The sequence below is a fragment of the Nannospalax galili genome, unplaced genomic scaffold (assembly GCF_000622305.1).
Source record: "Nannospalax galili isolate Female #2095 unplaced genomic scaffold, S.galili_v1.0 scaffold25, whole genome shotgun sequence".
In the NCBI taxonomy this organism is placed as follows: Eukaryota; Metazoa; Chordata; class Mammalia; order Rodentia; family Spalacidae; genus Nannospalax; species Nannospalax galili.
Window position 1 is genome coordinate 6235474 of NW_008355642.1, and position 16512 is coordinate 6251985.

The 16512-nt window shown below is 34.6% G+C and overlaps 1 protein-coding gene across 2 annotated transcripts in view; it reads right to left on the reverse strand.

Moving 5' to 3' along the window:
* Nrk (Nik related kinase) overlaps positions 1-16512 on the reverse strand; it is a 125952-nt gene that overhangs the window by 10519 nt on the left and 98921 nt on the right. The window contains exons 21-27 of one of the 2 annotated variants that reach the window (XM_008852988.3): positions 15411-15591; positions 14237-14392; positions 12074-12217; positions 8789-8947; positions 3282-3386; positions 1604-1746; positions 1215-1364 (exon numbers count right to left, since the gene is read on the reverse strand). In XM_008852988.3, coding sequence (XP_008851210.1) covers positions 1215-1364; positions 1604-1746; positions 3282-3386; positions 8789-8947; positions 12074-12217; positions 14237-14392; positions 15411-15591 — 1038 coding nt within the window. The remainder of the gene's footprint in view (positions 1-1214; positions 1365-1603; positions 1747-3281; positions 3387-8788; positions 8948-12073; positions 12218-14236; positions 14393-15410; positions 15592-16512) is intronic. The other variant, XM_029556058.1, reaches the window with a different exon arrangement.

Consider the following 16512-nt stretch of genomic DNA (forward strand, 5'->3'; position numbering starts at 1 on the left):
TCAACTAAAGAATAATGCATATATTATAATAATGTGTGAATTATTTTGTACTTCTTGTTGAGATTTGGTTTAATATTTTCACAATACAAATAGGGTGTATTGTGTATAACCATAGGCAACTACTGAGTCATTAGTTAATAATTGTCCATATTACTAAAATACCTTTGAAAATGTCTCCATCAGTGTTCGGATGATTGCTTTATGTAATTGTACTAACTAATTTATTAGAGACACATGGTATATTCTTAAAAATGTTCAAAATATCATATGAATAGAGCAATTAAATTACATAAATGTTTTGTACAATAATGTTTACATAATGATAAGCAGCTAAAATTTTAATGTCTACAGACAGGATATCAAGAAAAGATGAAGCAAAGAACTACTCACTAAGGAATTCCTTTTATAAATATAATTTTCAATAGGATAAGCATCAATTCCAGTATCAATATTTTGTATGATGAATGTTTAGGGAGTATGATGCTATGGTTAAGCTTCTTATTTTAATGATAAATGTTATTATTATCATTATCTATTAGAAGTTGAGGTGTCTTTATTTTCAAAATATTGAATCTTTGACCATAAGTTCCAAATATAATGAATAATAAGAGAACATATTAGAACATATTAGAATAATTTGCTACATTCTAAAGCTAAAGTAATAGATTAAAGAGGGAGATATGTGTAAGAGTGAAGTAAGTTGATATTCATAGATCAACTTAAAAATTATTGATACATTATGAGGCAGAGAAGTAGTAAATCAAAGGGGGAATACTGAACTGCATCCTAGGGTCATCTATTATCAACACAAAAATATGGATGGAAGGTGAATGCAGCACACATACCCATTCTAAAAGGAGGCAGATCTATATCAGTATTAGTTGATAATGGCCTGATGGTACTGTAGGCCTGAGTTTATTAGGTTTGTTTAAGCAAAAGAACTCTACTCTAGATTTTAAATGTTACGTGCCTTCATTAATAACAAAAATCACTCTGATTAAACAAAACTTGTCTTCAGAATACACTCAGGTATCTGGACTATGAAACCATCAGCAATTTTTATTTATGCATTACCACTTTCTGGATTACTAAACTTACCTGTTGGATCTCCATTGCAATATATGTTATAGTTTTAAACCTTTCAGAGTTTTGGTAATTGGAAAAATTCAAATTGTTTTACAAAAACATCTAGGGATCTGAATGTATTATCTTACGTTATTTGGCAAGGCCACATCAGACATAACTTCAGATTCTGCATCAATGATATGATATCCATTAGCTGAGCTGAAGAAAATCCTTAGTCTTTTCTCAGAACCAATGGACAGATCAACTGTCACTGGCTTATAACCAAGAGTTGGAAATACCTGCAAATATAAAAGCAATGTGGCCCAAAGGCCAAAATGACATTCTGTCTAATGCAAAAATTCCCCTAATGTTTTACCATATTTACAAGTTTATAAAATCCAGATGGCTTTTTAAATGACAATTGATCAATAGATTTGTGGCACCTAGGGCTTTACACAAGCTCTAATGACCAAATTGCCCTGATCCTAAGACCCTCATATAGCCCTACTCTCTTGTTGGTTGTACTTAAATTCCTTGCCTTTAGCTTCAGCAAATGAAGGAGCTCATCTGGTCTCTTAAACCGGTTCACTGGATCAGCTGCCTGAATTCTTGCCAGTATTCGTATATAGGCTTCATAGGACATGTAGTCTCCTTCGGAGTCTGCTGACTGATCAATGCATACTTGGTAAGGAATGAAAAGTGCCATACATGTTAACCTACTGCAGACAGAGTATACTCTAGGCTCTTATGGTTTCTAGTCCAAGGGAACAAAAAGACAAACAGGACTCTGCTAAGATTGCTGGCTGAGCATCATAAGTTTTGTGGTTATGAGGTGGGTTTGAGAGTAGAATGAGGACAGACAGGAACTGTGTATCAGGGTAGACAGATTGTTGGTGCTTATCCCTTTGATTTCCAGTTCCATACTAGGTAGCACTGACAAGTCAGCAGACACCCAAGAATAAACACATATCCAAATGCTGACAGCTGAGCCAAGAGCCAAATTAGGGAGATCAGATTTGGGACACAATATTTGTCATGGCAGACCCAGACTGCCCATATAAGCAGTCTGTGCTGTCTATAAAGAGGTATGTTGTACAATTCTTCTTGAGGAGTACTCACAAGAATTATAACATGTTCAAGGTATATTTGTGATGTTTCAGTCTAGAAAGCAGACTATGTGAACTGATCCTGATCTAAGATGGGAAAGTATTACATGAATACCATGGTGAGGGCTACAAGGATGCATTCCTATCAGTTCTTTTTGAAAACCCGTGTATGGACTAACTAGTTCAGTGTCATCTAGAACATTTATTAAAGTCAGAGATTCTCAGGCCCCACTGCAGACCTACCAATTCAGTCTGGGGTTGGGTCTGAGATCTAAACATTTAACAAATGCACCAGTTGATTCGCACGGCCACCCTAGGTTAAGAGCTATCTGACCTGATAGAAAACTGCCATTTCATTAATCGACCCTTGGTGAAATAGAAGAAATACAAAATTGTCCTTTGTAAATGTAATTCTGGAGCATTATAAGTAATTTACTTATAGTCGTCAGTTTATGGGATATGAAAAAAAATCATCAGTCGTTAATTTGGAACACTAGATGCTTATATCCCATAAGTGACCCATACAAGGTTAGTTAATTCATAAACATGGAAAGAGCACTGGTGAGCTGAACCACCAAATAATAGCTCTACAGAATTGTGTTCATAGAGTTTCAGATGGGAAGGAATGCAGAACCTATCTTCCTTTCCCCTTGCCTAATGTAACAGATGTAATTGGAACAAAGGTTTCCTCGTCCCCTGTTCCAGTGGGAATTTCCTATCAGTTTCTCATTTCTTCTTACCTTCCCTTTTCCCTCCAACGTCTACAAAGAGAGAACAGGGACTTTCTCAGCTTCTAGCCATTGGGGTGGCACCTGAAGCCTGTGTTTGGGTCTCTAGAAGAGAAGGTCTTCATGTTGACTACAGGAAATGGGAGTGAGGAGCAGGTGGGGATGTCCTGTAAGGGGAGGGTTTGGGAATGTCCCTCAAATTCTCCCTTGCAGTGGTGCCTGTGGATTGTCTAGAAAGGGTTAAATGATAATTATTGATATGATATATTCAAATCGCATCAACTGTAGAATGATATAAAATTCTGCATCTATATTTCAAATACTATTTTGTTTTTAATTTCTTCTTGAGAGAAAAATAGTACGATTTAAAGGAGATGATCACTCACTTTTATAGCAGTGTTTTCATCAAAGGATTTGGGTGCCCACGCAAAAAGATGAATTGATGACTTCAATGCAATTGCAATATATGTCGTTTCTTCATGTTGAACTATGGTGATAAATACAAAAAAAATAATAATGCATTAGAATTAATAAGAAAGTGCAAGCATTTGTACCTGTTATCACAAATGAAAAAGCCACAATATAAGAGCAAGAACTGCATATATTTAGAAAAGCTACTTGACTAGAATTTGATCATCCTCATTCAATATTAATATTATTGCATAATTTCATGGATTATATGCATTAACATTCAAGAGTATCCTAAATTGCAAACTATAGCAAAATCACAGGGAAAAAAACCTCAGGGAAAAAAACCTTAAAGAAGATAAAGCACAGCTTGGTGGCTGTGGTGGTTTGAAGGAGAACTGCCCCCCATAGTCTTATGGATTTGAATTTTTGGCCTCAAATGATGGCACTGTCTGTGTAGGTGAGGAGAGGTGGCCTTGCTAGAGAAAGCACATTACTGGAAGTAAGCTTTGAGTGCTCATAGCCTTGCCCCATTTCCTTGCCTATACCTGAAGATGTGAACTCTTACCTCCTGCTATGCTTCTTCATTAATGATGGACAATTATTAGTCAGGAACCATAAACCAAATAAACTTGTCCTTCTATAAATTGCCTTGGTCATGATGTTTTATCACATCCACAGAAAACAGTGGCATGTACCTCTTTTCCTAGCATTGGGAGGCTCAGTCAGGAAGATTTTCAGTTTGAGGCTATCCTGGCCTGCATAACAAGAACCTTTCTCATAAATCCAAGGACTGTGAATGTAGATTGGTTGTAAAGTATTTGGGTAGCATCTGCAGGACCCTGAGTTCCAGCCTCAGCTGATTACTGCGGTATGAGGGAGAGTTGATTTTCTTTAAGAGACACTTGATAGGCTGACTAGACTCCAGTGGGTGAGGGACATCTGGGTACACAAACTTGACTCAATAGGCCTTAACATATATGACAGAATGTATGAAATCCAGTGGGGGGCTTATAGGGGTGCAGACGGAGAAGGAGTATAAAGATGTAAAGATGTCTTGTATGAAATGCACAAAAATTCAATAAACATATGCATTGAAAAATAAAATGTTGTCTTCTAAAAAAAATCTAAATAAATAGGAAAACACTCTATGTTCATGGACAGGTAGCCTTAACATTAATATCACTTTTCAAAGCAATCACTACAGATTAAACACCTGTTGAAATTTCAATTATTTGTAGACATTAAAAGGTTATTCCTAAATTTCACATTGAATTTTATTATTTATTTTTTATTCATTATTTTTATTTTATGTGTATGCATGTATTGCCTGCATGTAGCTAAGTGCACCCATGTTGTGCAATACCCACAGAAGACAGAAGAGGCTGTCGGATCCCCTGCAGCTGGAGTTATGGACAGTTGATAGCTGGCATGTGGGTGCTGGGATTTGAACCCGGGTCTTCTGCGAGAACAGTCAGTTTTCTTAAACCATTGATCCATCTCTCCAGCCCCATTCACATGGAATTTTAAAAGGTTCTGAATAACGTAAACAATCTCAGAAAGAATGTCAACGTTATAGTTCACCCATTTCCTGCTTTCAAAACTTACTCTAAATTGGTAACACTTAATAGAGTATTCGGCAATAAAGAAGAATAAGATTACATCATTTTCAGGAATATGTAGCTCTGAAGATTATCATATTAAATAAAATATTTGACTCATAAAGACAAATATCACATATTTTTTTCTCATACATGGAATCTGTGTTAAATTTTTTTTTAAAGTAAGGGGACTAGAGAGATGGCTCATTGGTTACAAGTAGAGGCCTCTTATAGAGGTCCTGCATTTGTTTCCCAACTCCCAAGTCAGAGGCTTAAAACAACTTATTACTCCAGCTCCATGAGATCTTATGCATTCCTCTTGACACAAGATGTGCACCTGCACCCTTCTGTGCACATACACATTCAAATATGCATCTAGACATAATTAAAAATAAAATACATATATAAAAAGATGGGCCATTAGAAAAGGTACTACTTAGGTAGAGAAAGTAAGCCAGGGCAAGGTGATGGGTTGGGACCCACAGGATAACGTGGGTGAATACGGTCAAAGTACATGATACACATGTATGAAAATGTAATAATGAAACCCATTATTTTGTAAATTAATATATGCTTAAAAGAACAAGTAAAAAAATGTCTATCACTTTCATAAAGTCAGATTTCTGATCAAGTTCATTGGCACAATTTTAAAGAAATATTTATTTACTTACTTTTGTTATTCCTGCATATATGTAAGTGGACCTGTGTGATGCAATGTGCACAGAGGTGAGAAGAGGATGCCGGATCCCCTGTAACTGGAGTTATGGATGGTTGATAGCCACCATGTGGGTGCTGGGATTCTAACCTGGGTCATCTCCAAGAACATCTAGTACTCTTAACTGCTGAGTCACCTCTCCAGCTCCCAAATTTTAATGTATTTTAAAAAAGTAAACATTGCAACAACAATAGGAACATCAAGAAAAAAGAGTATGGTACTGGTGAATAGGCACATAGATAAATGGAAAAGAACAGAGATTCAGCAAAAAAAAACAAAACAACTTAATATATCTTAGGTCAAAGATTCCAAACCACTCAATAAAGAAAAAAAAACCCAGTGTTTTCAATAAATGATTTAGAGACTTATGGTAAGCCATTTGCAAAAGAATAAAGCAGGAAACTGCCTTACAAGACATACAAAGTATTAAGTTAAAATGAATCAAATACCTAATTCATCTAATTGTCCAAACCTAACTCTAAGCAATTATCACAGACATAAGCTTGGTAACATTCTATATGGCAAGGAATTCTTTTATTTGATAGAGATTATAAGTGATGAAAGAAAAAAATATATAACTAAGCTTCATCAAAATTAAAACCGTTTGGGCATCATAAGATATAAGGAAAAAAAGTGAAATTGTGCCTGGTGGTGTGACCCTCTACAGGCAATTACTGAGGCAGATGTGCATTGCTAGAAGGAAGTCAAGTCTGGCCAAATTAGTGAAACTCTGTCTCAAAATATAAAGATGGCTGGAGATCTAGATAAGTGTAAAATGCTTGTTAAGCATGTGCAAGTAACCTTTTCACTCCCTTGTACCACAAAACAAAAAGAAAAGAAAAATGTGAAAGGAAAGAAGGAAATTCAATTCACAGACCAAAGGAAGATATTTGCAAATCATACATTTGAGAAGGTTCTGGTATATAGGATATTTAAAGAGTGCTTATAATTCAATTCAACAACAGGACGAAACACTAGGCAACGATTTCAATACTTATTCTTCCAAATATGATATAAATATGTTAAAAATATTACTAACCAGAAAAATGCAAATTGAATTATAATGAGAAACTAGTATAACATCACTAGGATACCTAGCATCACAAGAAGAGACATCTCTAAGTGTTCAAATGGATACAGAGAAAATGCAAGTCTTATACATTACTGCTGGAATATAAAATTCAGCATCTGTTTTGAAAAGAATCTGGAAGTACTAGCCAAAAAAAGGAAAACATATATACGTGTGTGTGTGTGTGTGTATATACACACACACATATATGCGTGTGTGTATACAAAGATGTACATAAATACAGCAGCATTATTCCTAAAAGGCCCCAAAATAGAAAGCATGCAAATTAACTAATACATGGATACATAAAACTAATATGTCTATACAATGCAATACTATCCACACAGGAAAAAAAAGAAATAAAATATTGATGCACATTGTGTAAGATACAACATGGTCGAGTCTTAAGAACATTAAGCTAGTTTAAAGAAATATGTCACAAAGTACTACATAAAATTCATGGATATAGTTCTATTTCCCATCTAGGAATGGCAAATATACAGGGAGATAACATAGATCAATGGTTATCTACTATTGTGATGAAAGATGGCGAAAAGGGAAAGGGAAAAAATTGTGTGTGTTAATAAATGGAGATGTCTTTGGTGAAGCAAATTGGAAATTTGATGAAAATAATATCATAATAAAGGTTACATATCCCTAAACAGGTTAAAACCATTGAGTTTTCTACATTAGACAAGTATATTTCATAATATATAAACATTTTCTATAGAACCATTGTTAGGGAACATAAAGTATACAAAGCATATGCTTGCTTTATATTGATTCCTGTGGAATATCTTGTCTAATCTGACATATTTATACTTTATACTAACATCCTGTTTCTTTGGCTGGGAATAGTGCTTCTGTACTGATTCCCTCAAATATTCTGTCTTTTGCTCATATTCTCTCTCATTCTCTTATTTTTTCTCTCCTACCAGTCTACTTGTCAATGGAATAAATGATTTTTGGTTGTTCCAGATAGTAGTATCATTTGTTGAAATGGACTCAGCTAGGAAAATGGACACAAGTAGTCCATTCACCTAGACCGAGTTTGTAAAGGTATCACATTGATAAAAAGTTACCAACTTAATTTGATTTCCTTATACAATATAAACACCTGGATCAATATCTTGTAATATCTTTCACTTCTGAGGCTATCATATTTATGTAATATGATTGGAGAGGCTGGAGGTATCTAAAGCTAGAAGAAAAAGTTTCCTTTGTGTTTCAGTTTTCTAGGTACTCTTTCCTTCATTTAATGGAAAATGTGTACAATGTGAAAGACTCTTCCTGGGAAATCCAGCTTATGTGCAGAACAAATGTGGCCAATGATGACAGAAATATCTGCTTGCAATTCATACAATACAATTTCAGCTACCTTACACCTATATTGTAATTTTTGTCTGAAGAGGGAACGAGTTCAGTACAAAAGAAAACTAAGAGTAGAGTGGATTTGATTCAGGAATTGAAGACAAAAGGATATCATCCCTTCACAGTTGCCTCCAGCTGAGACCAGAATCCTAAGACCAATAGGTTATTATTCTATTTTACAGAGATACTTGTGAAGAGATATAGACTATGAACACACAGTACAATGAAACATAAAACAGTAGGAGCAACAGTCAGTGGATACCAAATACTATTTCTTTCGGATGTATCATAAAGTTTCCTAGTGAGTATTAGAAAAGGATCCTATTTTATTGCCATTCAAAGAAAATAAAGTATCATATGAGTCACTGCAGGTAGTTGAAGCTATATCAAGAACATTTATAGTAAGGAAAATATCATATCACTTTAGAATATTTAGAATGACTAGGGAAGGAAGAAAGTTGAAGTAAAGAAAATTTAACTCCAATAGCTATTTCAGCCAGTGTTATTTTAGCAGAAAAGACACAGAAGATACCTCAGTGAAATTCACTCATATATTCATTCAAATTTGCATATTCTTTCCTTTCTTCAGTTTACCTTTTATAATTGTGCATCTAATGCTCTGAGTTCTTTTTAGATCATATAAATATTCACTTTCTAAAATTATGCTCTTGTCCATATGAAGGGCAACAGAAATTATAAGCTATTAGATGTGAAATGGGACATACGGACACTGAAGTGTTCACAGCCAGTCAACTTATCAATAGCTTTACAAGCTTCCTCTGTCTTCAGCATTTCTTTCTGCCTTCTTTTACTTTCTGGATCATTATTCAATATCTTGTTCCTCAGCCAAGTCAAATGATACACCCGAAGTCTGTTCTTGTGGCCTGATGAGAAAACATAATTGCATTTCATTTCTATCTGACTTTTTACATCCTACAAGTACAAAAATTAAGGGTAAATTGTTCTCTTAAGCAAATATTTTAATTAAAATAAAAATACCATAAAAATCCACGTGATAGTAGAATCTTATGCTTAGAGTTTGGAATTGTGTTTGTGAAGTCTGTATTAGTCTCTCAACTGCAAGAGACAGTCACAGTGTCTACTAGCTACCTGTGTGCTTGTCTGAAGTGAATCTAAAATACTTCATTGGGATAGGTTAGGGCTGCCACTAAGCAGATTATTATTCCTATATTCAGACTTTATTCTCAACTACTATTCCTTCATTCAGACTTCATTCCCCCAATTACTATGCCTCCATTCAGACTTTACTAAGTTACCACTTTTTGGAGTTCCTAGGCATAGAGTTTGTTCCTGGTAGTACCTTTGGATTGAAAAGGTGTGTGACTACTGTCTGATTAGTCTTTAGGTTCAGTAGAATGGATCTCTTTGTTTTTTGTCAAGCTAGCATGCTTATAAACTAAATGAATACTTTAAATTTTTATTTATTTATTTATACTTATTTCATGCGTATTTTCTATATGTAAGTGCACCACATGTGTGCAGTGCCCTCAGAAGCCATTAGAGGGTACCAGATCCCTTGGACCTGGACTTACAGATGGTTGTTAGCTGCCAGGTGGGTGCTGGGAGTCCAACCCTGGTCCTCTACAAAGCAGCTGGTGCTCTTAACCAATGAGCCATCTCTCAAGCCCTCTAACTGAATACTTTTAGTATTTGTTTATTCAGTTTAATTATCTTTTTAATTTTATTCTTGTATTTAAATTCTTCATTATTTACACATATTTATGGTGTACAATGTAATATTTTTATTCATGTAGACATTTAAGTAGAGACCACCAAAGGGAAATTAGCATATTTATTATCTTAATTAAAAACATTTCTTTAGGGGCTGGAGAGATGGCTCAGCAGTTAAGAACACTGCTTGTTCTTGCAGAAGACCCAGGTTCGAATCCCAGCACCCACATGGCAGCTAACAACTGTCCTAACTCCAGTTGCAGGGGATCTGACAGCCTCTTCTGTCCTCCATGGGCATTGCATGACATGGGTGCACTTACCTACACACAGGCAATACACGGATTCACATAAAATAAGAATAATAAATAAAAAATACTAAAAACATTTCTTTATGGTGAGTACGTTGAAACTCCTCTCTTGTACTTCAAGATACATGTTGCATTAATGTTATTTATGTGCATCTACTATGATATAGAATGCCAAAATGTATTCTCCTTATTTAAATTTTATACAGACTGCACATGTTGCTCTACTTCTCCTCTCTTCCCCCTCTCCCATTCAATCCAGCTTCTGACCCTATACTAGACCTCTTTGAAATAATTTTTTCAAAAAATTCTACCCATGAGTAAGATCATGTCTTTATTGCTAATTTACTAGTAAAAAACCCATTCAGATTCTTATGAATTTATTTAGTCAAGAACTAGAGACCCTGTAGTGACTTCAAATTCATTTATCTTAGTAATTTTTAATACAATTACAGTATTTCTAATTTTAATAATAAGAGTGGTATGTAATGTGATTTACTGTTACTGGATACTATGTTCTTATAGAACATTTTTCAAGAATTGCTAGGGCTCATAAAATCATATGTATGGTTATTTTATTCTCTTTTACAAGTGATTTTTTTTTATTTTTAACTATGTATATATTTGTATGTCTCTGTATGAGATTGTGCAGGTAAGTGTGGAAGCCTATGGAGGCCAGAGGCACTGGAGCCCCTAGAGCTCAACTTTCAGGCAGTTGTGAGCCACTTGACAGGGGAGTGAGGACTAAACTCTACTCCTCTGCCAGAGTAGTACATTCTCTTACCTTTGAGCCACCTCTCCAGCCCCATGTCATTTTATACTTAAATGGTAAGTTAAATTATCCAGTAACTTCCTTTTCCATCCTTGAAAACTCTTTTCAGAGTAGCCTCTAAGGATTCTCATCTTAGGATAATTTTTTGGTAATGTTTGATTTAAAAAAAGTAATTTGTTGGCTGGGGAATACTTGCTTAGCATGTGCAAGGTCTAGATTTGAAACCCCAGCACTGAAAAAACAATAAAATCACATTTGGGTGAAGCTCAAGCATTAATAAGGGCACATCTGGATTAGAAAAAAAATAGATATAGAAATCTGCAATCCAGATGTTTAGTCTCTAAGATACACAGATACTTTGAAGACTAAGCATTGCTTCTGTGTACCTGAAATAATCAGATTGGTCATAAAACATGTCTAAAATATTAAGTCTGAGTTTACCTACAATAGATTTTGCCTCCAATCAGAACTTGAAGCAACATTAATCATATGTAATCAGTGTACAACATGGCAATTTTCACACTAATATATTCTACATATATATGTTATGTAATATAAAATCTTATATAAATAGCTGTGGTTAAATATGATTTTATTCAGTGGCTAAACTTTATTTTCAACTTTGCAATTGATTTGTCAATCCTCTTTTGCTTTTCTGATACCAAGTCCTGTTTAGTAATCATAGTTACTGTAACAAATTTATTTGTTTTATCATAGTTAAAGTTACAGGGTTTGAATAATGACATTTATGAAAATCAACTAGTGTCTGGTAAAAGATGAGTGGCTTTAGGGAATCCATTCTTGTAACTAATCCTATCTCTAAGGTCTTGTGATGAATCTGTGAAAGGGATAAGTCCTCACCCACCCAATTATTCACCCACTTTGTTCTTTGTTGCTTCTAACATATCGAAAAGTAGATGGCAGATAGTGGTGTGGTCTTTTGTGTATGAGTGGGTGAGATTACAGCTCATAAAATTTGGAGGCTACTCTGAAAATAATTTTCAAGGATAAAAACAGTGGTTTTTTAAAATCTCCAACCTAGATTAATGCAATAAGATTAAACTGAATTGGTTTAAATCGTAAATGGATATGAAAGCACAAGAGAAAGCTCTGGTGTCCCAATTAAAAGTTATATTTAAAACATTTTCCTATGAAAGCTTTCACCTAAGAAGGTCTTTAACCTAGTTTGTAGTGTAATTATTCTGCTTAATTGCTCAGTTAATTTTAGTTATTAAACAAACCGGAGATGGTAATCAGCAAATTGAGTTCCTCCACGACTTGAATCTGCCGGAATGGTCTTCGCTTTATAAGTTTAATAACATCTGCCTTTCCACTTCTGTCCATCAGATACAGATTAGATCGGGTGCCCAGCAACAAATTGACTCCTGTTATGATATAAAAAGAAAAGTAAAATATTACCTGATTATTTTTATTCACATGTATGTTTCACTATGACATTTTCATTTATTTTAAAAAATGAACTTTCATCATAGTTACCTCCATTACCATATTTTCCCCATTTCCTCCCTCTGGAACTCTTTCATGTCCCTAAAAGTCTCCATTCTACTTTCAGGACCTTAAAAAACCCTAGGCTCTGTACATGAGATAAAATGTGATATTTATCTTTCTGACTCTGGCTTATTTAAATATGCAGTTAGGTTCTCTTTTCCTACAGACAACATTATTTCATTCTTCTTCATAGCTGAATAACACTCCACTGTTAATTTCTGTATATTCCACATTTCTTCACCCTCTTATCTTTGAATTGTGTAGTTATATATATAAAATTAGAGATATGGAATTTTCTATAATTTTATGCATATGTTATTTATGCTATTGAAGTTTGCTAATCTATATAAAGATGGCTTTTATCATTTCAGGCTAATGATACATGATAGTTTAACTATTTACTCCCTACTAATATAGTACATTTCACTGAGATTTGTAAATATCCTATAACATACATTAGAAATATTCTACTGTTTGATATCTAGTGTGTCATGTGATAAAAAGAACGTTATGTATATTTTAGCACATTAATACAAATGACAGAATATATGAACTCCAGTGGGGAGGACATGGGAGGATGCCAAAGGGGAAGGGATTATAAAGATGATTTTATATATGAAATACACAAAAATTCAATAAAAAATCTCAAAAAATTGCCCAAAGTCTTGCCAAGCTCAACACCTCGTTTGAAAATTACCTTTAAACAAATTTAGTCTAGGAAAAAGTTTAGTTCATTTCATTTTCTAGACTTTAAATAAATTCTGGGTTGATGTTGGACTGAAATATTCATGTGTTTTTGATTGATACAGTTAGAAAACCACTGATTGTGACCATCTCAGTATTTTCTTCTAAGGCATTCAGTCCATATAGTTCCATTTGCTATGTGTTTCTACTTTTAATTTCAAAACCTACCCTCAGTTCATGCAAACATTAAATAAAACTTGTATCAGTTCACAAGTCAGAAGTTGGCACTTTGGATGTTTACCCTGCATTAGGTTACTTTGCATCAACAGGCCATGCAAAGTATTTTGAGGCAGCTTATTATCTCAGCCCACCTGATACGGTTGTAATTCTTCTGAAACAAAGGGATCTGAAAGTCTATCAAATCTAAGACCTTGGACTTGCACTGGAGAATGTCCGGGGACACTGACTTGATCAGTGGGCCTTAACAGGGATGACAGAGTATATGGGTTCCAGTGGGGGGCAGACTATGGTAGGATGCTGGAGGGGAGAGGGGTACAAAGATGATTAAGGTTGTTTGAGATATTCTGCATGAAATACACAAAAAATCAATAAAAACACATTTTTTTTTAAAAAAAGAAAGAACTTTATAAATATTGTAGACTTAAAAGAAACAAGAGCCTATGGAATTATATCTTACAATATGTATATGGTAAATTAGAAATTATTAAGTTCAAAATTTAAATAATCATAATGATGTCCAATTTTATACTTCACTATAGTAAATTCAAATTAAAAAAGGAGGGCATGGGGCTGGAGAGATGGCTCAGCAGTTAAGAACACTGGTTGTTCTTGCAGAAGACCCGGGTTCAAATCCCAGCACCCACATGGCAGCTAACAACTATCCATAACTCCAGTTCCAGGGGATCCAACTCCTTTTTTGTCCTCTGCGGGCATTGCACAACATGGGTGCACTTACCTACGTGCAGGCAATACATGCATACACATAAAAAATAACAAAAAATAAAATATTTTAAAATAAAAAAGGAAGGCATTAATTCAACAAGACAAATCAATCCTGAGCAAATTACTATAAATGAATTTTCAAGTAACTGGTAATGATAAACATGTTTTATACCTATAACAATTATCACAAGTTTTCTACACAAAAATAGACTTAAAAAACCTACTAAGTTCCAAGAAACAAAACTCACCCCACAAAGAACCACAGCAGACTTCAGAAGTGAATTCTTTTTCATACATGTGGATTAGTGGTTTTTTACATGTAGGAGAGATATAGATTGGGTTAACATTGACTTCAGATGGTTGCTTAGGTGGTTTCTCAGGCACTTCAACAAATCCAGCATGTACTGAGAAGAAAGGAAAATAAGACAAATCACTAATCTATGCATGAAATGTGCCCTGCATTTCTACAACTGAGAGAGATTTGCAAATTTTGTTTTCTTTCACTTTTGTTTTTTATTGGAGGTGTCATTTTTAGTAAATTCTTAATCTATCAGAAAATACAAATCATAGTAGCTAAAACGCATTGCCAAAATGAATGTAATTTGTTGCTTTGATTAGTGTACTAAAATGAAGGACTGAATTCCAAATCTAGTCATCACAACAATTCAGTGAAAGTTGGATGTGGTAGCAAATGCCTGTAATGCCAACACTTCGGAAACAGGCAGGAGGATGAATTTAATACCAATCACAGTAATACAACCAGCTCAAGGCCAGCCTGAACTACATGAGAGCCCCCCGAAACCAAATCAAATTAAAAAGAACTCAGTGAGGAATCATTTCTGAATTATTACATATATTTACCTATATATGTATATGTATCTGTGCACACTCACTTATGCATGTATGCTATGATACGTTTGTGGAAGTACAAGGACAACATACTGGGCGTTGGTTCTTTTTTCCACCTCGTGGGTTTAAGGGATTGAACTTAGGTTTTCAGGGTTGGCAGCAAACACCTTTACCTGCTGAGTCATCTTTCTGTCCCAAGAAGTAAATTTTTTAAAGTATATACCAATCTCAAGTAATGTCAAATGAATATTCAAATTTTTAAAAAATATTTTATTTATTATTTTTATTTTATGTGTATGCATGTATTGCCTGCATGTAAGTGCACCCGTGTCATGCAATGCCCACGGAGGACAGAGAGGCTGTTGGATCCCCTGGAACTAGAGTTACAGATAGTTGTTAGCTGCTGTGTGGGTTCTGGGATTTGAACCCAGGTCTTCTGCAAGAACAAGTGTTCTTAATCGCTGAGCCATCTCTCTAGCTCCAATACTCAAATTTTTTTACTCGTTGCACATTATGAATTACTATATGAACAAGAAGTCATCATCACTGAAAAACCACAGCAGAAACACTCACGGATGCCACTGGCAATGTCAGCATCAGAAGCTGTCCCAGAACCTCTGGAAGAGGAGAGACTGATAGGAAAACCCAATCGGGTTGATGATTCTGATATGTCATTGTCATTCTCACCATCATGTGCTAGGGGTGCAATGTCCAAGGATACGGAGTTCGAGATCTCAGTTCCAGCATCTGACTCCTAGAGAGAGAAGAGAAACTGATCTTCAGTCTATTTGGTTAACAGCAGGAGAAATTTGTCTACAGGTAATTTGAAGATAGGAATGCAAAACTTATACAACTATTTAAAACTCCACATTTACTAAAAAAACACAATGAATTGAGAGGAGCAAGCTACTACTGAGACAGTATCGGAGAAGCAATATAAGGAAAATGAAGTTGCCAAATGTATAAATTGGGACCTAATATTTGTGGAAATATGTCTGGTGCTATGCTAGTAACCTTATTTCCATACCTCCATGAATACTTACAACAAAATAATAAAATAAAATCAGTTCCTTCTATTTTGTCATAAGGAACCCGAAATTTGAAAAAGTGAAAAGTTTTCAAGATCAGAGGTCTAGTAAATAGGAAAACTAGAGATTGAAACTTCCTGATTCTAAAGCGTATGTGCCAAATAACCAGCTGAATTTTTTAAAAAGCACAGTATATGGGCATGTTTTCATTAGCTTAAGAGATCTTCAGAGTTTGGCCCTGATGCACATGCCTATAATCCCAGCACTTGGAAGTTTGTTATCATCAGTTTGAGGTCAGCCTGGCCTACATAGCCAGACCCTGTCTCCAAAATAAAAACAATTAAAAACTAAAAATAAAATAATTAAAATAGCAAAAACAAAACAAGAAAATGGACAGTAGGAAAAAAAACTATAGGGAGAATTTTCAAATAATCAAAGAAAAGATAGAAAACCAACTTATACAAATTTTAGAGTGTAAATATTTCACTGAAAATTTAGTCTGCTTCCATTAACTAACAGGGTAGACACTCAAGAGGAAAAGGTACAAAATGTAACATTTATATATTCTATATGTGGAAAACTTATCAAAAGTCTGTGGAGGAGCTTTTTTGTTCCTGAAGAGTCATTTGTGGCTCTGAGAAAGTGGG